General features: G+C 46.0%; 1 protein-coding gene across 1 annotated transcript; it reads left to right on the top strand.

The window, feature by feature from the left end:
* Window positions 1-1,155: 1,155 nt before the first annotated feature.
* KCNE5 (potassium voltage-gated channel subfamily E regulatory subunit 5) lies at window positions 1,156-2,642 on the top strand. Its single transcript, XM_082447814.1, has one exon. It carries the CDS (start codon window positions 1,296-1,298, stop codon window positions 1,731-1,733), a length of 438 nt encoding a protein of 145 aa, XP_082303940.1. The 5' UTR covers window positions 1,156-1,295; the 3' UTR covers window positions 1,734-2,642.
* Window positions 2,643-22,524: the final 19,882 nt, after the last annotated feature.

Here is a 22,524-nt window from a genome sequence, read left to right as displayed (position 1 = left end):
TTGCAAGGGATACATAAAGGCATATAGCTTTGTTTCATTCCTTCTGTTCTTACTTGGCAATCATATACAACCCGACCTGACCAGCACTACTTCATTTTTTTTTTCCTACTCGCTGTCTAGAAATCAATCCTTTGAGCGCTTTCCCTTTGTGAATCCCAGTCTGTTTCCAGTTTGACATACTATGGATTTATTTCTATCTTAGTGACTTGTTCTCCCCTAAAGGAAGATACCCTCTGAGAAAAAAATGGCTGCCTCATGAGCCAGCAGGGCCTAGACCTGTTCCCAAGCCCCAGAGAGGCACAGAGCTGAGTATCTGGCTAATTGGATGTGGAGGTAAGCATATTCTCTAGAACTGGCACTTTTCAGATCCCGAGACGTCTAGGGAGTGTAGCCAAAGGGCCTTTTAAATGTCCCTGCTGCTTTTAATGGAAGAACTTGGTTGCATTTCTGGGAAGATGGCTTGCCGCCCACGGGAAACAGGGTCATATCATGGATGGTACACTCACACGCTAAGATGTGGAGGCCCCTCTAAAAATGTGATAGGAAATCAGAGCAGGGGTGCTTCCCAGGAGGCTGGTATAATATCAGAAACCTTTTTTGGAAGCCCCGGGCGTCCTACTCCACTTCAGTCACCAAATTTGTCCTGAGCATCTTCTGAATAAGATGCTCACCTCGGTCCAGGGGAAGCAGTGAGGGCTGGAAAGATAGGCCAGGCTTCTTGTCTATGGGAGTAATCACCCGCCCTGAGATGTGGACCCGCGGTCTCGGCTGCCACGTTTCGTGAGTGCTGATGGAACCCCGGTGCAGGGCCCGCCTCGTGGGGGCCAGATGCTGTATCTGGGCCAAAGCTGGGCCTGCAGGGCAGGTGGCCAGAACGTGGAAGGAATTCTCTTCCGCAGCCCGGGGTCCACGCTTGGCCCCAGCGAGCCGCCCTGCCAGCCTCTGCCGCCCGGGGCCCCGCGCATTCCGCGCGCCCCCGCCCCCTCCGCCCCTCTCCCGGCCTCGCCCCCTCCCGCGTCCCCTTCTCCTCCCCCCACCAGCTGTCCCCTTTCCCCGGGGCGGCGAGACAGCCGGAGCCTGGGAAGAGGCGGCCTCGGGCCGAGGGGGCGTGGTGGGGAAGGGGAGGAGGCGCCGGGGTGAGGGGATAAGGAGGCCCGGGCGGCGGGGTCCCCCAGCCACTGCGTCGCCCGCCCGGGAGCCGGGTGCAGCCGCCGCCGCTCGCCCGCATCCCCTCGGCCCGGCCCGGGGGCAAGGTCAGCAGCGATCTGGAGCCGCCGTGTCACTCCCCGACAGCTATGAACTGCAGCGAGAGCCAGCGGCTGCGGACCCTGCTGAGCCGCCTGCTGCTGGAGCTGCACCACCGGGGCAACGCCAGCGGCCTGGGCGCCGGCCCCGGCCCGAGCATGGGCATGGGGGTCGTGCCCGACCCCTTCGTGGGCCGCGAGGTGACCAGCGCCAAGGGCAACGACGCCTATCTCTACATCCTGCTCATCATGATCTTCTACGCCTGCCTGGCCGGAGGCCTCATCCTGGCCTACACCCGCTCCCGCAAGCTCGTCGAGGCCAAGGACGAGCCGTCCCAGGCTTGCGCCCAGCACGAGTGGCTCCCGGGCGGTGCCCCGGCCGCCGCCGACGCTGAGACAGCCGCCGGATCGCCCGCCGAGGACCGCCGCCAGCTCGCCCCCGCCGGGCTGCCCGCCCCGGCCCTCGCCCGGGGCGCCGAGGGGGTCTAGAACCGCCGCCCCAGCTCGCTGGCTCGCCCGCGCCCTCCTCAGCTCGCTCCTCCCTGGGCGCGGCACCCGCCTGCCTTGCCGCCTTTTCCTCTCCTCCCCTTCCAGGGCTCTCCTCACCTGAGGCCCGGACAACGTTGAGAGGCCAGGAGACCTTGTCTGGAAGGCCCTGGAAGAAGCACCACCCTACCCCGCCCCGGGCCAGCCTCTCCCTCTTCTCCCCCGCCTCCCCCAGACCCCGCACAACCCACGGCACTAAACTGCCTCTGCTCTCTTGTCTTCAGACGGCCCTGACAGCACGCTCCAGCCCTCTGGGAACTGAATCCAACACGTCCAACACTTGGCATTGAACTGAAGCAATGAAGTCTATCCGAACTCTGGGCCGTCTAACTGGCAGCTGTTCCGGGGGCTGCCAGGGACTGCTCACTCTGCAGAGCCAACGGGCTTGCCATCACTGCCAGGCCGGCTGGGGCAGCTCCAGCTTCCTGTTGCCTTAGGGACAGAGACAAAGAAAATGAAGAGAACTCAGACATCTTTTCCCTCCCTCCTCCTTCAGCAGGGAGCTAGCAGGACACTAGGACCAGTCTGTGGCATAGAATGGACTTAATGGGACTGGAGGGGGATGGGGGGCTCAGAGGGTGGGGAAGACCTATTACCCCCAACTGTATGGTTTTCTTGCATCCAGTTGTCGTCCTGAAGGTAACTTGCCTAATTTTGAGTAGCTCTGCCATCTTTTGCCATGGGGAACCATTGCTGGGCGTATCACCCTAATACTTCCCAATGCCTCTCCTATATCGATTCAGTTGTCATGGCAGCTGTCTGCTTCATCCATGGAACATGAGGCTCAGTCGTCTCCTGCTCTGTAACCTGGGGAATGTCAGAGGCAGGTAATAAAGGTCGTTTAAACAATAACCTGAGACTCTTTTCTCAAAGATCCCAGCCTTGAGACCCAGTACTATATAGAGAAGGAACCCTTTTTGCTTTTGGAAATAATGTTTAGATTGGGGAGTTGGGTTGTTTTGTTACCTATATCTATATATCCAGTTCCAATGCAACAGATATCACTGTGCGTGAAGAAAAGGGTTTATGTATGGCTAAATGGGTTGTTTTTTCAAGTGTTTCCAAGTTATAACTACTTTCTAACTTCTCCACTCCTTTCCCCTTAATTCTGAAGCACTTTCAAATATCACAGTGCTAAATAAGGATTTCCCACTTACCTCTTGCAGTTTTTCAGGATACACTTTAAATTAAAACAACCTCTCACACCCATCACTATTAGCTATTATCAAAGTTAATTTTTAGAAGCCACCTTCATAACTCTCTCAAAGAAGCGGCTTATTAAAAGAGAAAAAGCCACCAAAGAGTGTAAATCTTAAGTCAGAGAGGAGATGCTTGAACTAAGCTGTCTTAACCAATGATGGGTAAATTTAGAGGTGTATGCTTATTGATTTATTCTCCTTCTTTGAAGGTCATCAGAAACTTGCCTGCTTAGGGCTTAAATGCTTATACCTGATGGTGGCTGTTTGGGCCTCATCAAACACACATAAAATCACCTCTTAGCGTTAAGCCAACTTGCTTCAAGACAACTGGTTTCTCAGTAATAGCAGGACAAAGATATTATGGGTTACTTAAAATGCACTGATAATACACAAGCCTCATTCAAGGCATTGGTTTTGAACTTGTAGCCCATATGGTATTTTACTGGAGCTATTAATAAGTTAAATGAACTTACTTTCATTCCCAGGATTCACTCCTTGAAGATATACCGGCCTTACCCCATTGGCTCCTCTCCAGTCCTAGTTCCAGCCCTAAGGTCGACCCCTTCCCTTGCAGGTGTGGGCCAGGGATTGGGCAGTGGTCCAAGATAACGAGACGAAGAGAGGTGATGCTGTGAGAGCCATCTCAGGGCCAGGCAGGGAGGCCTGAGTGGGATGCGGAGGGAGGGCACAGATACCCAGCCATGCCAGGGGCATGTGGGGGAGGGCAGGCCTCAGCCTTGTATTTCTGGTACAACAATGTCCCTCATTGATCTGGCATAACTGGGGACACGAGGTTGTTTGATAATGAAGCATCCTCACTGCTTTAGGTGTTGAAATTTTGTAAGCATCTGTACTATTTTTCATAGACATTAAAAAATATATATTGCCAAAAAAAAGGCAGCTGGGAGCAGTTGGGATAATGCCCATAATAAGCATGAACGTGCCAGCTGTGGGAAACAAATCCCACTGCCAAAATATTCCTGCTTTTAAACACATTTTAACCTTTTTTATGATGATGACGTTCCTCATTAAGCACATGTAGTGAGAGTAGCCACAGAGTTTTCCCAGTGAGAAAAGTGAGCTGGTCTGGGGAGAGCGATTTGCTCGACTGCCCACTTTCCCCAAACACTTTCAGGGTTGCAACTGTGTCCCAGATAATGAAGTTTCCCAGAAGTTTGGACACTTGACTCTCTACCAACCAGTGTGGGTGTCAACAGCATTGAAGTGATCACACTGTGGTCAGCAAGAGATAGAAGAAAGAAAAACTAGAGGCCTGGCCAGCCTGCAGTTTTAATAATGTGTTCCTGAATAGCGCGAGCTGACAGTACAAACTGGGAAATTTTTAGCCTTCTCCTTAATGTGATTCTAATCAATTAGAGTGAATTTTTTCCAACTCCCTCCCCCAGCAGTCTATTTCTTCTGTGTAAGCAGGTCCCGTTTCAGTTCAGGTTCAGATCTTTGCTCCATAATAATAACGAAGAAGACGACCCGCGCTTCCTTACTTGTAACTTGAGGTTTTCAACCAAGTGGGGCTAGGAGATGTTTTGAGTTTCAATGTCTGGAAGTGCTCATCGACGGTGCAAAAATAAACAGAAGCTTTTCTCCCACTACAGACATAATTCTGTGCTGTCGAGTCACTTTCCTAGAGGGATATAAATGGGGTCTTTCATTTGTTTGTAGCTACCATCTCCTTTTCAATTTGTCATATCCTTTAGAAACCAAAGATCTGCACATGATTTGTATTAACAAAGAGAAAAGGGAACGGGCTGCTTTCCAAACAGTCTTGCCTGATGGCTAAAGCAAGTGCACTGTGGTGTCGTGGAGAGAGCGTAAGACGAGAATCAGGAGAACTGGGGTCCAGCCTTGGCTTTGCCACTTAACAAGCTTTGTTTCTCAGGGTGAGCTGCTTAACCTCTCTGGGCCTGTCTCCACAGCTGTGGGAATCTGCGGATCAAGCGAGATAACATATGGGAAAGGAGAAGTACAGCAGCTATAGAAGTATAAGGTGTTACGTTTATATTTTCCTTTTCCTTCCTTGGGGGAGTGCCCTTGGGCAGTGCGGGGAAAGTGGGGAAGAGAAAATTCTCTACTGCATAGTCTACTCTTATTTTATAAAGAAGAAGATTGCAGTGACTTGGCCACTAGCTCCCAGATTTCTGAGCCTTTTCCCCCCATTCTCGGAATCTTGGATGACTAGGAATCTGTGCATAACTGTCTCACCATCCTACTCTACTCCCCTTTACCTGTAGGCTTGCAAGTGCCCTTTTAAAAAAAAAGACAATACGTACTGTACTTTCAGGGCTCCACCAGAACTGATGTCTAGACACTGAAGACACGGGTCAGGGACTGAGAGAGGGCATAAGAGAAGAGAATGAAGGGAAAGAATCACAGGCTGTGGGCTTCATGAGAGAGGTAGGAGGAAGGGCAGTCTAGAATGTTCTGTGAAGGAGCATGAACGAGGACCCCCAAGGGTGAATAGATTAGATCGGTCAATAGCCAAGCCTAGGTGAACTTGAACCACCCGTCAGAATGGCTTTGAGAGAAGAAGTTGGTTGGAAAGTCACTTTGCAGCCCCTTTTGTTACTTAACCTACACTACAGCCTATCCAGGAAGACAAACGATGTGACTAAGGCAACTCTTTTTTTCTCTGCTAGATCTCGGAGCATGGGACCAGGTGACCCCACCAGTCCCTCATCAGATGTGTTTTTTTTCAATTGAACGAAAGATTCTTTCAACTCTATAGTGCTTTACAATTTTCAAAAGTTTCACACACATGATTTCATATAATCCCATAATAAGCCCCTTTTTCCCCCACCCCTATACTGCCCCTCCCCCATACTGCCCCTCCCCCTTCCCTCTCCCCACTGGTAATCACTAGTTTGTTCTCTATATCTGCCAGTCTCATCAGAGAAATGCAAATCAAAATAACAATGAGATATCACCTCACACCTGGTAGAATGGCTATTATCAAAAAGACATGAAATAACAAGAGTTGGTGAGGATGTAAAGAAAAGGGAACCCTCTTGCACTGTTGGTGCGAATGTAAATTGATACAGCCACTGTGGAGAACAGTATGGAGGTTCCTTAAAAAACTAAAAATAGCACTACCATACGACCCAGCAATCCCACTATTGGGCATATACCCTGAGAAAACCATAATTCAAAAAGAGTCATGTACCACAATATTCATTGCAGCTCTATTTACAATAGCCAGGACATGGAAGCAACCTAAGTGTCCATCGACAGATGAATGGATAAAGAAGATGTGGCACATATATACAATGGAATGTTACTCAGCCATAAAACCAAACGAAATTGAGTTATTTGTAGTGAGGTGGATGGACCTAGAGTCTGTCATACAGAGTGAAGTAAGTCAGAAAGAGAAAAACAAATACCGTATGCTAACACATATATATGGAATCTAAAAAAAAAAATGGTTATGAAGAACCTAGGGGCAGGACAGGAATAAAGACGCAGATGTAGAGAATGGACTTGAGGACATGGGGAGGGGGAAGGGTAAGCTGGGATGAAGTGAGAGAGTGGCATGGACATATATACACTACCAAATGTAAAATAGATAGCTAGTGGGAAGCAGCCGCATAGAACAGGGAGATCAGCTCGGTGCTCTGGGACCACCTAGAGGGGTGGGATAGGGAAGGTGGGAGGGAGACACAAGAGGGAGGAGATATGGGGATATATGTATATGTATAGCTGATTCACTTTGTTATAAAGCAGAAACTAACACGCCATTGTAAAGCAATTATACTCCAGTAAAGATGTTTTAAAAAAACGTTAATGATGTCCCACCTAGCCAATCATTTTTTTAAAATAAATTTATTTATTTATTTTAAAAAATTGTGATAAACTACATATAACATAAAATTCACCATCTTAGCCATTTTTAAAAGTATATAGTTCAGTAGCATTAAGTGCATTCATATTGTTTCTGTCACAGTGCCCTTGAAGTCAGAGAAAAATGCAAGCAGCTAAATTATATAGAAGCAGCAGGGCTTAATCAATGCTCAGATGACTCCCCCTCTAGGGTATTCACACTTTATAATAGACCACTCAGGGCGATGTAAAGGTGAAACCCAAGGAAAGACTCTTGAGTTGTGAATTTCAGTGGAATCTGGAAGGAGAGCTATCTGGAGGTGTCTATGCACGCTGGGGAAGGTGCTTGGGGGAGAGGTGTACTGAACTTCCCACAACTTCTCAAGTCACATCCTACTCCTACTGCCAGATGCTCTTAGAACCCTGGGGAGGACCAGGGTGGCCATGGATGACGGGATTTCAGTACGAATTCACTGAATTCCCGCATAACTGACTCACAAGATGTCCGTTCATGAAAACACTTCAGGTCTCTGGAAGGACAAGAGGCCTTCCCCTGGCTCTTTTTAGGATCTAGATATGATCTAGCAGGGGTTGCAGCTCCCGCGAGCCTGGAGGAGAAAGAATGGAGACAAGGGGGCACATTAATTTTGCTCCTCTTCTTGTGGGGCCACTACTCTGGGGGCCACTGTGGTCAGGACCAGCCCTCGGCAAAACTATGGAATTGGGATTCATCTCATTTTCCCCCTTCCTGTTCCAAGCTTCCACTTGACATTCTCAGTCCTCCAAAACTGTTTCTTCCGTACTGCCAGGGTCTAATGATCTTATTCATTTAATCTAATCTGCTATTCATCCCAGCGATGATCCGAGGAGTGTATCTTTAACGGTGGCTTTCAGACATTGGATGAAAGAGAGAGATGTCAATGGGGACTTGTCCTAGGACTCTCAAATCTGATTTGGGTAAGGCGTCTCTGACAGTCACATCATTGTGGTAAGCTCAAGGACAGAACTGGCTCTTTCTTTATCCCCACTCCTTCTGGGGGTGTTCAGAAGACTGTAAACTTTAGCCATCTAGGAGGGCACCTGCATTTCCAGGTGAGCCTTCTGGGGTGGAGGGTGGGATGGGGGTGAGGATAGGGGTAACTAGGACAGGCAGATGGGTGAGAAACCCTTGGCCTCCTCCCCAGTTAGGTCTCTCTACACCGGGAGGCTAACTTAATAAACAGGACACCAGAGAGGAATGGCTGAGGTGAGTGAGAAAAGAAATATTAGGATGGATCCCTGGAGAACTGTCAAGATGGAATTCGTATTATTTTTCTGCCATCTCCCTATACATCTGTACCAAGCCAAGGCGGCAGCCAAATGACAAGCCCTGCTTGGCGGAAGCTGGTCTGGAATCAGCTGGGTTAGTCCCCATCCCGGCCCCAAGTAACTGACACTAACCATCAGAGAATTGGGCTTTCCTTCTAGCAAGTCCAGGGGGCTGGTCAGTTCAAAAGCCCCCATCTTTTGATTTTCTCCTTCATCCAGTAAAGTAAGATAGTGTAGTGCATAGGGTATGGGCTCTAGAGCCAGACTACTTAGGTACACATCTATCGTCTGCCTTTCATCAGCTATGTAATGTCAGGAACATTACTTGACTTTCTCTAAGCTTCCTTTCTCCATCTGTAAAATGGATGGAAGAAATAATACCTACCTCCCAGAGTTGTGAAGACTGAATACTTAACATAGTGCCTGGTTCAGGGTAAAAGTTCAGTAATGGTAGCTTCCAATCTTGCCCCAACCCAAGCAGGGTTGTCGCCTACACCACACCAATGAAACTGCTTTGTCACGGTCACCAATGACCTGCATGCTGCTGAATGAAATGCTCAATTCTCAGCCCTCATTTTCTATGACACTTGGCAGCATTTAATGCAATCGATCACTCCTTCCTTGAAACTTTTTTCTTGACTTCCAAAACACCTTAGTCTACTGGTTTGCCTCCTTCTTCACCAGCCCTTTTTCTTTTTAGTCTTTCCTTTGCTGGTTTCTCGTCATCTCCTCAACCTCTCAATATTGAGTTGCCCCGGGCTCTATTCTAGGACTTCTTTTCTTTTTCATCTATTCTCTCTCCCTTGGTGATGTCGACTAGTCCCAACATGCAAAATATCATCTTCATATACGAATACCATCTTTACAATGATATATATATTTTTATCCCTAAAACCCACTACTCTGAGCTCCGGGCTTTCATATCTGACTGCCTACTTAACATCTCTACCTAGATATCTCTACCTGTCTCAAAGTTTACATGCCCAAATCAGAGCTTTTGAGTCCCTTCCCTCAAAATTTACTCCTCCACCTGAGAAAGAAAGTTTCCTGCCGTCTGGGAACTGGTCTGACATTTGCATCTAGGCCTCACTGTTGGCTAGAAGCTGTTCACACGTAAGCCATGTTATTCTCCTGTCAGACAGTAATCATCTCACAGAGCACCCACATCAGACAAGACAAGACATGTTTCTGTGACTGTGATGGAATGAGACAAAGCAAGAATGTTGAATAACGTTATCTAAGTGCAGACAAAAAACAAGGTTACTGTGAAACTCGCAAAGTACCAAACATCCTCTTCTCCCAGCCAATTTGAGTGACCACTACTTCTCTACCCATCACAGCTTTAGTCTTGCTCTAGCTTTCCTTCATTTTGGATAAGATTTATCAAGATACCCAATCACAGAATTAGCCTCATTGCGTAATCGCATCCAACCTAGAGTGAACACTTGCTTCCTTGGACCCACCCTAAAAACACCTAACATAAGCTCCAACCCAATAATAATAAGTCTTTTCTAATATTTCTTACACTTCTTACTTAGATACCCATGGTTCACCATGCTGTGAATTCTTCATTCCTGCCATGAGTAGTAAAGCTAACTTGTTCAACTGCAGGTTTGTTCCTGGTGGTTGTTAGCTGGAAGGCATTAATGCATTAACCTCTCCCCCCCCTGTTTTTATAAATGTTTAGGCCAAAACAGGAGTCATATTGATTCTGTTCTTTCCCTCACTATTCCACATTCAATTTAGGAGCCAAGTCCTTTCAACTCTACTTCCAAAAAGGAATCTAAATATGACCACTTCTCGTGATCTTCTCTTCTACCACCCTAGTCTACACCCCCATCATTTCTTACCTGGACTAATATAACACTTTCTAACTGGTCCTCCTGCAGTCAGTTTTTTACACAACAGCAAGAGCAATATTAAAGCATAAAGCAGAGCATGTTCCATCTCTCCTTAAGGCCCTCCATTGGATGACCCATCCAATTAGAATACAATCTCAACTCCTTATCGTGGTCTACAACAACGGTCTCCAACCTTTTTGGCACCAGGGACCGGTTTCGTGGACGACAATTTTTCCACGGACGTGGGGGGTGGGTACTGGTCCATGGCCCGGGGGTTGGAGACCCCTGGTCTACAAGACTCCATGCAATCTGACCCTTGCTGACCTCTCTAAACCTCATCTTCTGATACTCTTCCATCTTGCTCACTAAACTCAAGTTACACTAGTCTTCTTGTTGTTCCTTGAATACATCAAGCTCATTCCTGCCTCAGAGCCTTTGCATGTTCTGTTTCCTCTGCCTGGAATATTCTTCCTCCACATCTTCTCAAGGCTGTTTCCTCCTTATCGTTCAGTCTCAGCTCAAACATCACTTCCCCAGAGGCCTTCCTTGACCATCCTATACGCAGTTGCTCCTTTTTCTCTGCCCCACGCTATTCTCTATTCCATTACCCTATTTATTTTAACTTCACAGCACAAAGCACTGTCTAAAAATATCATAGTTTATTGTCCATCTTTCCCATGTAGGCTGTAGGTTCCATGAAAGCAGGGCTTTTTTAGGTCAATTAAAACATTTAAAATTTATTTTTGTAACTTTTTGAGGTATAATTAACATTAAAAAGCACACACATTTAAAACATAACATGGTTGATTTTGACATATGTATACACTTATGAAATCATCATCAAAATCACATTAATGAACATACCCATTACCACCAAAAGTTTCCATGTGATCCTTTCTTTGTGCCTTCTTCCTACTGGTCCAGACCATCAATGATCTGCTTTTTGTCGCTATTGATTAATTTGTATTTTCTAGAATTCTATATAAATGTAATCCTGCAGTATGCACTTCTTTTACTCAGCATACTGATTTTGAGATTCACCCATGTTGTTGCATGTATCGAGAGTTTGTTTCTCTTTATTACTAAGTAATTGTAGAAATGTACCACAGTTTGTTTATCCATTCACCTGTTGAAGGATATCTGGGTTTTTTCCAGTTTTTCACAATGCTGGACGAAGCTTCTATTAACATTTGTCTACAAGTCTTTATGTAGATATATGTTGAAGGCAGAGATTTTATGTGTCTGGTTCTTTGCAACATCTCCCATGCCCAGGTAGCTGTATAATATTTATACAGCATGTGGTGGTTAAATATCTGTTGAACGAATGAGTGAGCCTTCCTTTTTAGCCCAGGTTTGTGGATGTTTCCACTGTTCCTGTCCCACTGTAGACTCCTTCACCGCCATAACTTGTATCCTCCTCTTGCCCTTCCAATCTGCAGCCCTGGGTGACCCCTTGAGTGGAAGGTGAGTGTTTCCACTCTTGGCTTGTTGGAGAAACCCTGCTCATTGGGTTCACTGCCAGCGCATGCTCTCTACCCTAAGCTGGCCCCTCTGGCTGTTCAACAATCCGTTCATTCCTCGCTTGCTGGCTCCCTATCACATTCCCTGCAGCAGCTGCTCCAAACTTCCTGCCCTCTCCTCAAGCCCCCAGCCCCAGCCCTCCCCCTCATTCTCAGGAGATGACTTCACCTCCTTCATTACTGAGAAGATTGAGGCCAACTGACAGGAGCTTCTTCAGCTTCCATTGGAGCCATCTCCACATAGCCATCTCAGACGCTTCCGGCTCTCAGGAAGACGTGCTCTCTCACCTTGCCAAGGTTAAGCTCTCTGCCGGTGTGCTTGATCCCAGCCCCAGCTTTAAAAAAAAAAAAAGGATTTAGCTCTGGATATGGACCATACACTAGGATAAGTACTGATAGAACAACTCTGATTTTCGTTGAAAAACTATGTTTTTAACATGTCTCATTTCTCTTTTATTTCCTGTAAGCTTAAAAACACATTTTATTTTACAAAAGCATTGCACTTGGCATGTGTTATCTAACTTAATCTTCACAGCCAGCTTGCAGCGTAGTACCATTTTAAAAAAACGAATAAGAAGACTGGGGATCAGAAAGGTTAAGTAACTTACTTTGGGTCATAGAGCTAGTAAATGGTGAAGCTAAGATTTAAGCTAAGATCTAAATCCAGAGCCCTCTCTTTCCTTCTTTCCTCTCCCTCTCTCTCTCCCTCTTGCTCTCCCTCTCTTGAAGTTCAGAGGGTTCTCCTAACCCTAGTCCTCAGTTCATGGCCAATTATCATCTTTGGCCAAAATATAAAGTAACTATAGGAAAAAGTAAAATAAAGGGGAAGAGAGACACATTAGTGTCATGAAGGATCTTGCCAGACTAAGGAGTTTGAACTTCATCCTGTAGGTAGTGATTCCCAAACTTTAGTCAGCCGTCTGTGGGGTGCTTGTTAATAGGGCAGAATTCCAGGCTCTACCCTCAGACCTACCAGATCAGTACCTCTGAAGGTAGGCTAAAGTGGAAGCATGAAAGACCAGTTAGGAGGCTATGGCAGTATTCCAGAGGAGATGGCAGTGGCCTGGACTATGGTGGTGGCTATGGAGGTGGAGAGCCGTAGACAGATTTATTTTTAAATTGTGGTAAGATACACTTAGCATAAATTCACCCTTCGAACCATTTTAAAGTGTACAATTCAGTGGTATTTAGTACATCCACATGGTGTGCGAACACCAACACTATCACTTTCAAAACATTTTCATCACCCAGATTGGAGAATTCGAAAAGGTAGAACTGGCAGGGCTGTGTAATGGATGGAATATTGATGGTGAGTGAGAGGCATGGGTCAAGTTCATTAGGTTTGGATGCCATGCTGATCAGGATAATGGTGACCTCTAATAGAGGTGAGTAAATAATGAGACCTTGCACAGGTAGAAATGAAGAAAACATGAAGGCCAATTATGAACATGTTGAATTTCTTAGAGACCTGCAGGGGCAGATATGAAGCAACCAGTTGGAGTGAATCTGGAGTACAGGTGAAAGTTAGGGCCTGGGGGTCCAGACTCTACAACAGCAAACACATGAGGCTCACTACTTGTCAGACACTGGTGCAAGTACTCTATATACATGATCTCAGTTAATCCTCATGTTACGGATGAGCAAACCAAGGTACAGAGTAATTTGCCAAAGTTACTAGCATGTGACAGGGGTAGAAGGGATTGGAACTCAAGCAGACTGATTTTAGGGTCAGTGCTCACAGCCATTATACTGTGCTGCCTTTCGCAGGGGTCATTTCGTCTGCAGAGGGATAATACTTGAATCCAGGACGGTAGAGGCAAGGCTGAGGGCAGAGCCTTAAGGAATATCTACATCTGAGGAGAGAAAAGCATAAGAGGAATCCATTGAAGAAGACAAAGAAGAAGACATAGGAAGGTAACAGGAAAATGGGGAAATTGTAGAGGCCAAAGGAGAGGAAAGTTTCAAGAAGGAAGGAGTGTCTGATCCTGCAGATGTGTTGCAACTGAAGGGCTGAGAAGAGGCCATTTGATCTGCTGGTGATTGTCACTGGTCACCTTCCAGATGGCTAGGCTAGTTAGTGGGGGACAGGGAAAGCCAGAGGGACAGGGTTAAGGAGTGAGATGGTGGTAGGAACAGAAGGCAGCTGGTATGGACTATTCTTTTGGGAATGCTGGAAATGACGTGAAAGGGAATGATAACTGATGGATAAAGTTTTGGAAGAAATCAGCACAGCATCTTGGATCATGCAGACAGATCATACTTCTCGTTCTGCCACTTACTTGCTGGGTGACCTTAGGTAAGTGATTTAACTTCTTGGAGCCTCAGTTTCCTCATAAGAATAACAGTAATGAGAATTATATATATAAATAAATATGATAATAATAACAACAACCTGTTATAATAGGGTTAGAAAGTGAGACAATGCATGTAAAATGTATACTGAGAGAGTGAGTACATGATTAACTATTGTTATTTGTCGCTCAATAAATGTCAATGAATCTAGTTCAGTGATCTTGAGAATTCAGGAAACTTCTGACTCCAGCTTCCTCGAGGTTTTTGAGATTAGTGATGACCAGACTAGAGTCAGCAATTGCTGTCGATAGGAACATCTTCTTGGGGTCACCTCAGACTGAAGTCAAGTCACAGAGGCTAAACTCAAACCACAGCAGCTAAAGACAGATGGCCCTTCAACTCGTTACCTCTCTGTACAGTGACTAGGTAGAGAACCAGAGCTTTGAAGGGGAAGTGACTTACCACAGACCGTTTCCTGGCCTGGTTTCTCTAAGCATCTGAGGAAGCAAATAAAACCTAAAGCTTCTTGGCATTAGGTATTTAAGGAGGTTTGCCCACTTGCAACATGGGAAATTCTCCCCACCGTCTCTCTTTTTTTCCTTTGAAAATCTCCACGAACTCCATGCAAATGTTTTCAAAAACATGACAATACAATGGGATACATGTAACGCCAAAACTCTCCTAAACATTACTGAGTTTTTCTTTCAGGATTCCGAATGCCCTTAAGGATCTTGCAAGAGCTCAGAGGTCAGAAGCATCTATTGTTCAGGTCTGTATCTCTATACGCTGTAGAAAAATTTCCAGAATCTGCATCAACCTAAAGTCATTCTTCGAGACTTGCTTTTATTAAAAAAAATCTTTCCTGCTATCTTCTCCTCAAACTTGAGTGCATAATGACCCAAAGACAGACTTATGGTTATTTGAGATCTCCAAGTTCAGGATCAACAGGAGTTTATCAGAGACACGCTTTCCCCAGGGAACATTCTGCCAGTGCTCAAGGCATACAGTGGCACTTGTGAAGTTCATCTCCTGGGCCTGGCAACTCACATCAGTGCCCACCTCATAGAGACACAGAGAGCAAGTGCTGACCCAGTGATCTTTGAGCAACATGTAGGCCGTGGCTTCTAGAAGCTTCCATCTAAAAGCAACTAACATGGACAGGGATGTTAGGCTTCTTCTGGGCATTTTCCCTCTCAACCCCACCCCAGTTTCTTTACCTCCCTTGTCATTGTTCTTCTGCTCCTTTCCCTTGAGTCTTTGGAGTGACCACCCACAATTACAACCCTTCCTGCCCTCTCACCTAGGTCAGTCTCAGAGATGTTTCCAGTTGGAAAGACCTCTTTCCCATGGCTGAAGTTGCTGCTTGTGCATATCTGGTGACACTGACTAGAGCTTTCCTAAAGTGGGACTCTGTTTTGGCAGAGAACTGGAATTCAAGCAAGATGCCTGGAAGGGGGGGATGTAGAGGCAAGAGTTTTCTATAGCAGATTCAGGGAACCCTGCCACTGAGCCCTGTCAGCTGATCAGAAGGGAGTCCCAGGCTTTGGTGAAACAAGCCTGCTCTCATCTAGCTAGAGAAAAGCAGCGTTTCTCCTCCAAGCCCAGGCCCAATCCAAATACAATGTGCAGTCTACCTCTCCTTTGGGGAGCAGAAAGGTCCATCTACAGGCTGCTGGGTCCTCTCTTCAACGTGTGCTGGTCACCTTTTGGGAAAGAAGAAAGGATGTCTTGGAGAGGTAGAGCCCTAGACTCTGGATGTAATGTCAGTTCTGCATTTGGAGAGTCTCTGAGTGGCTGAGCGTGGCCCTGTGACTCAGGGGCTTCCCAGCACCTCCAGCCTGTGACTCTGGGTCACATTTAGAGCTATGCTCAAGTTTTTATATTTCCCCACCCCTCAGCTGTTCCAGGTAGTAAGTTGGCCCCCTCAGAAACTCCCCCACTTGTTTCTGAGAATCCCCCAAAGAGATGCCTGCTATGTGCCTGTACTCAGTTCTGTCACCTGTACTCACTACCCTGCTCTTTTTCTTCTGCTCCAGAACCCATTGTCCACACTGGCTATTGTGGCTGAGGGTAGCCATCAGGGGCATATGTGTGTCCACACCTAGGGAACTGCCTGGTATTCCACGCTCCTCTGTGAGCCACTGGAGAGCTGAGTTATGGGTTGGACAAACCATCCTTCTCCAATTCTCTTCCACGCTAGGTTAGTGGTGCCCAAAGGCAGGCCTGCTTATGCTAGAGTCTCATAAACAATTCCCTAGTGAATTGTTCTCCCAGCCTCGGAGCCCCAGCGCTCACACAGTCACTTACAAAGACTCTGCTGGTTTCTGGCCGCTCCTCTCACCAGAGGGGCTTAAAGCCAGCTCAGTGGGCCAGAAGGGGATCAGAAGCCCGACCATTCTCCCAAGTCAGCCTCCTCTCTGCCCAGCTAAAAACCCATTTTTTCCCACCAAAGCAGCCTCGCCTCTGCTACCAGAAGCAATTATTTTGTCCTTCACCTTCAAAGCAGGTTTATAGCAACACACGCACAAACATCTCAGACACGTCCACTCCGAGGCTGGGTCTGTCTTGGCTTTTACAGCTGTATGGTTATAAGGAACAAGTTGGAGGAGGACCTAGGGTTGAAACTGGATGTCATGTTTGCTTCTATTAAGAAGGGAGAGGCTTGAGCATGTTTCAATGTTGTGAGGAGAGTCGGTAGACAGGGAGAAGGTGAAGACACAGGAATGAAGGGGGTAATAGCTGGAGCCGGGACCTGGAGTGGAAGGCAAAGGGTGGGACCCCCTCTCCCCTCTGTGACAGGAGGGAGGGAGCACTAAATGAGGACCTACCTGGTTGGACCATTTAGCAGTGGTGGGGTAGGAAGTTGAGCATTCCCACCCCATAGTTTCTATTCTCTCTGTGAAACGAGAGAAGGCGGAGGCGAGGGATGAAGATCAGAGGTTCGATGAGTTGCAGAAAATTTTCCACAATCTGCATCAGCCTCAAGTCACTGTCTGAAATTTGCTTTTATTAAAAAAAAGTCTCTCCTGTTAACTTCTCCTCAAACTTCAGTGCATAATGACCTAAAGACAGACTTATGGTTATTTGAGATCTCCAAGTTCAGGATCAACAGGGGTTTATCAGAGACACGCTTTCCCCAGGGAACATTCTGCCAGTGCTCAGGGCATACAGTGGCACTTGTGAAGTTCATTTCCTGGGACTGTCAACCAACGTCAGTGCCCACCTCACAGAGATACAGGGAACAAGTGCTCTCTTGCAGACGGCAACCTTGTGGAGGAGGTTTGAAGAAGCTAATTAGGGAACCAAAAAGATTGTGTGGCAGCAGGAAGGACCCAGTTGAGACTGGTAGTCATGACTGGATGGTATGTAAAAGGCTGCCCAGTTGTGTATTTCTCCAGCAGCGCTTAGCAACAAGCATGGAGAAAGAAGTTTGCCCTTGTCTCAAGTGGAAGTAACTATTTCTGCTCTTTCTTGGTCATGGAAAAGGTCCTGGACTAGGATTGAAGAGGCCCGGGTCCAAGTGCAGCGTTTCATCATCATCTGTGTGACCGTGCGACAGCTAACGTGACCTTTTTCTATCTTTTATCTTATCTACCTCAAAGGGTTGTTATGTGAAAGAAAGGAGACTGGTAAAACCAAAGAAAAGGAAAAACAGCTCCATCATGAACACCTTGAAAGATAAATTGTGGGAAAATTAAAAAAAAAAGAAAACATTTGCAACACATACTACAATGGGTTTACTACACAAAGGGCTCTTACAAATCAAAAAGAGAGTAGAAAAATGGGCAAAAAGAATGAGTAGGCAATTAATGGAAGAAGAACTACAAAGAACGATAAACATAGAAACGATGTTCAGCCTCACTAATAAAAAATTAAGATGTAAACAGACAACAATTTCTTGTACTTTTACCTATCAGATTTACAAAAATTAAAACAAATCATTAATAGTTAGTGTTGGTGGGAATGCAGGCTGGCACAATATCTCTAAGCCGGGAATTCCATTTCTACCAATTTATTCTACAGATAGACTCACACAAATACACAAAGATATATGTGTAATGATATCCACTGCTTCGAAGTTTGTAACACTAAAAAACAAGCCAACAGACAAAAACCCTCGTACAGAACTAAAATTTCCTTCAAAAGAAAATTAATTATGTAACATATGATGGAGTATTATGCAGCCATATTAAAAGGAATGCCTTGGAAATAACCCAAGATAAATGATTAAATGAAAATAGTGCAGAACAGTATATGTATAACTGTATCCCCTTTAAAAATATATGTATATAGTAGGAAAATTTGTGGAGGAATACACAACAAACTTAACAGTGGTTACTCCTGGGAGGGGGATTAAAATGACTTTCTACTTAATGTCTGTCTGCAATTTTTCCCAGCATTGCACCATGAAAAAAATTTAAATGTACAGAAAATTAGAAAGACTTGTGCAGTGAACACCTGTTCTCTCACGTCTAGTTTCTGCCATACATTTTACTTTACTTGCTTGTCACATGCATCTCTCCAACTACCTATCCCTCTATCCATCCCTTCAATCCATCATATATTCTAAATTCAGTTTACGTTTAAAGTAAGTTGCTGACATGAGCACATTTTCCCCAAAATACTTCAGCATGCATATTATTTACTGGATTTATATTTATTTACAGTTTTTCCTTTTGTGATAAAATTTATATGCAATGAATTGCACAAATCTAAGTAAATGATTCCACATGTGTGACAAACGAATATGCCTTTGTAACCCAAATGTCTGTCAAGACAGAGAATGCTATCATCACCCCAGGAAGTTTCCTCATGCCCATCCCAATCTCCAACCCACCCCCTTTGGTAACATTGAAAATATTTACATAAACTGTTAACGTTAGAATATTCACAAATTTACAGATAAATTACAAAGGTAGAACAGAATTTTCATATATCTCCACACCCAGTTTCCCCTACTGTTAACATCTTACATCACTATGGTATATTTGTGATAACTAATGAACCGATACTGATACATTATTATTAACCAAAGCTCACACTTTATTCATATTTTACTAGTTTTCCCCTAATGCCCTTTTTCTGCTCCAGTATGCCATCCAGGATACCATATTTTATTTAGCTATCCTATCTCTTTTTTTTTGGCTCCCCTGGGCTCTGACAGTTTCACAGGCTTTCCTGGTTTTTGATGACCTTGATAGTTTCGAGGAGCAGGGGTCAACTATTTTATAGCATGTCCCTCAATTTAGGCTCATCTGATGTGTTTCTCACGGTTAGATTGTGGTGTTGTAATTTTTCCATGATTATAATAATCATGTTTAACTTTCATAATCCGACTTAATAAAGATGTATATGCTAAAGGCATGATGGCAGGTGGTGATGATGAGGGTGAGGCAGCGGACGATAAGTAACTAAAAAGAAGCACGTCTACTTTGTGCAACTTGGAGAAAAGAAAGGAATCTGTGGACAGTTACGGTTACCCAGAGTGGTCCAGGCTGACCAAATGCGGGGACATCCTTGCCTTGCCTATAACCTGCCTGAGAAGCGGCTGGGGGTGGGGGCTTGAGGGAAGAAGATTCCCCAAAGGGGATGAGATCTTCCCATGACAAATGTCTCCTAAATCAAGAAGCTTTTCTAATCTCGAAGGATTGACTATTCAGCACCACATCAAGTGAGAATTCCTCACCACCTTCTGCGCAGATAGTGACTTGAAGCTGGATAGCGAGACCAGTTCTGGGAATGTCCAGGCATGAACACAGTCTCAGCACTGGGTCTATTTTGGGAACATTTGGACATATTCTGCAGCATCATATTTATACTTTGGCAAAACAGGCGAAGGTTCAAAGAAATAATTCTTGGCTTCCTTCATATACCCCACGTTTTCGTCTACAGGATGGCATATTCTGAGCAGAGATGGGGAGCGCGGGATGGCTGGTTAACCATGATAGCACTTGGTCATCAGTGGGGTTGAGTTGGATTTGAAAGAGCAAGTGCCCATGACGCGGGGTTAATGGGGGCAAGAGGGATCAAGTCAGTGAAATGTGAGAGAATCGATACGCGGAATGCTTGACGAGAGCACATTCACACATTTCACAGAGGAAGGAGGCTAGGGTTACATCCAGCAACTGCAGATGCTTGATGAAAAAAACCAACCTTAAGCGTTTGCTCTTTGCTGGCCGCCTTGAGCACCCCGAAGGCTTCACAAGAGGGGCTCGGTGTCCTTTCTCAATCTTCTCTGGGTATCTGTTGGCAGCTTAAGACTGCCCCCCCCAATCCGTCCAGCTCCCCACGGTTCCACAGGGATTTGGAAGAGAGGAGGCTTGGGGGGGGGTGTGTGTGTTTCACCCTCCAAGTGAAGGTGTGCCCCAAGGGAATGTGTGCGGGGGGCCCACAGCGAGCTGGTGGAAAATGAGCAAACAGCTGGAGACGCTCCAAGGCAAGAGAGAATTTTAGATCCGGCACTGGTGCGGGCAGGAAGAAGAGATGGGGAGGGGTTGGAAATGGTGGAAGGAGATGGAATCTAGGAGCCTCTGCGGCTATTAAGACTCAGCACCTGGTCTAGGGCTCTGCCCACAAATGACACATTAATTAATGTTCTAAGAATAACTAAGATTTATTGAGCACTTAAATTTTCCCAGGAGCTAGACTTCGTAAGCGTTATCATGTTTAATCTCTCTCTTTCTCGCCTTCCTCAATACCCTAGAGGATGGGTAATAATATTATTGCCTTCGTTTTACAAATAAGACACTGAATCCCAGAGGTGTTACCTAACTTGCCCCAGGTCACAGTTAGCAAGTGGCAGAGTTGGGCTTTGAATCCAGCGCATGCGCGCTCGACCTCTTGCCTTGTGCGAAAGGCCTCAGCGTGGAGGGTCAGGGTTGGCAGGATGAGGGGGCTCAGTTCCTAAATGATGCCTCCGGCTCCACGCTCTTGCTTCTCAGAGTCAGGCCTCCCTGTCGTCATCTCCCAGTAGTCGTCCTCCCATCCTCAGGCCCCAGGGCCTGTCCGCGGCCGGGGCGCGGAGAGAGGAGCCTTCCACGACTCCCCTCCAAAGGGCAGGGCTCAGCGGGGAGCGGAGCGGGAATAGCCGGCCTGCCTCGGTCCCGCTCCCGTCCTCTGTGATCCTCTGCGCTTCCTCACCTCCCCCTCCAGATTCTCACCCTCTTGTGACAAGAGGTGCTTCCTGTATCTGTGCTTAATGGCTCAAGGGGTGGGTGGCAGGATGTGCTGCAGTCCGAGCTTCCACGGGGGCGTCTCCGGCGACCCGGCTCCTGCGCACTGGCGGCCGGACTCCACCTGCCTGTCTTTTTCGCTCTGCTTTCGGCAGCAGCCGCTCGCATCTGCCTGCATTCAGAGGCTTGCTCTCCTTCCCTTCAGAAAATGACTCTATGAGGTCCCGCTTCTTCCCACATTACTGGAGCGCCCGCCGGTCCAGGCCGCTGCAGGCAGCTGGCCCCAGACGCGCGGGGATTAGCAGCTCCCAGGCTGCGGCTGACCTCCAGCGCCGCTCGGCTCCGCGCACCGGTCCTCCCGCACGCCTGCCTCTGCGCGCCTTGCCCGCTCGTCTTTCCTTCTTTCCTCCCTCCCTCCCTCCTTTCTTTCCCTTTTCTTTTCTTTCTTCCATCCACTTCTTTCTTTTCCTTCCTTCCTTCCTTCCTTCCTCCCTCTTTCTTTCTTTCTTTTTCTTTCTTTCTATCTTCCTTCCTTACTTCTTTCCTTCCTTTCTCTCTCTCTTTGTTTCTTTCTTTGTTTCTTTCTTTGTTTCTTTGTTTCTTTGTTTCTTTATTTCTTTCTTTCTTTGTTTCTTTGTTTGTTTGTTTCTTTCTTTCCCTTTCTCTCTCTCCTTTCATCTTTCATGCTGGCTTCTGTCTTGCTTTCTCTTTTTCTCGCCTTCCAGAATTTCTTTTTGCCAAGTGTTTTTTAGATTACATGCTTGCTCTCAGACAATTCGAAGATGTATTGGGAAAAAAGCTTCCCCTTCCTATACAATCTCTGGAGTACAACCAGTGTTAACAGTTTGTTGTGTGTCCTTTAACACTTCCCGCCCCACACACACACCTTAGTTTAAGTTTTGACACAGACTTTCTTTAGACTCGAAGACTTTACCAAAATTGCAGATGTTCTCCGTTATTTGAAAACTTCTGGCTTATTACATGTTCCTTTAATAAATATAGCAAGATACCCACAATATCACAATCTTGTGGCAGAAATGAAGCATTTTGGTTTGATAGACAAGGGCACGTTTCCCATACAAATGTTCAGTTGTAGCTTGAACTGCATTGGGTCGAATTCAGAGGAGTTCAGCTCAATGCCCAGGGATATATGGCCCCTTCCCCCACCTATTGTAAAATAAAAATTGCATCTTATTATGCTCCATACTCTGCATCTTTTAAAAAAACCAATAACAATGTATAATGAACAGCTCTCCTGGCCGACAGATACAAAGCTAGCACTCATGCGTGATTTCAGCTTTTCAATATTCCTATAACTTACTCAACCATTACGCTTTTGATGGACCTTCAGATTGTTTTCCTTTATTTTGCCACTGCCAACTGTAGTGAACATACTTGGGCATAGGTCTCTGCTTACTTGTAAAAATAACATATTAAGTTACATTTCTGTATCAGGTATTACCAGATCAAAGGTTTGCACATTTACAATTTTTGAGAGTTGCTCTCTGATTACCTTCTAAAATGGTTGTAGCAACACCTTCTTCTACTAAAGATAGGTGTAAGAGTTGCTG

Source organism: Balaenoptera physalus, assembly GCF_965194825.1.
Source record: "Balaenoptera physalus genome assembly, chromosome: X".
Lineage (NCBI taxonomy): Eukaryota > Metazoa > Chordata > Mammalia > Artiodactyla > Balaenopteridae > Balaenoptera > Balaenoptera physalus.
The sequence above is the reverse complement of the archived record's forward strand: the minus strand, read 5'-3'. Positions and strand labels throughout refer to the sequence as shown.

Coding starts and splice junctions, on each gene's coding strand:
- KCNE5 (XM_082447814.1), top strand. CDS start 1,296: ATGAACTGCAGCGAGAGCCAGCGGCTGCGGACCCTGCTGAGCCGCCTG.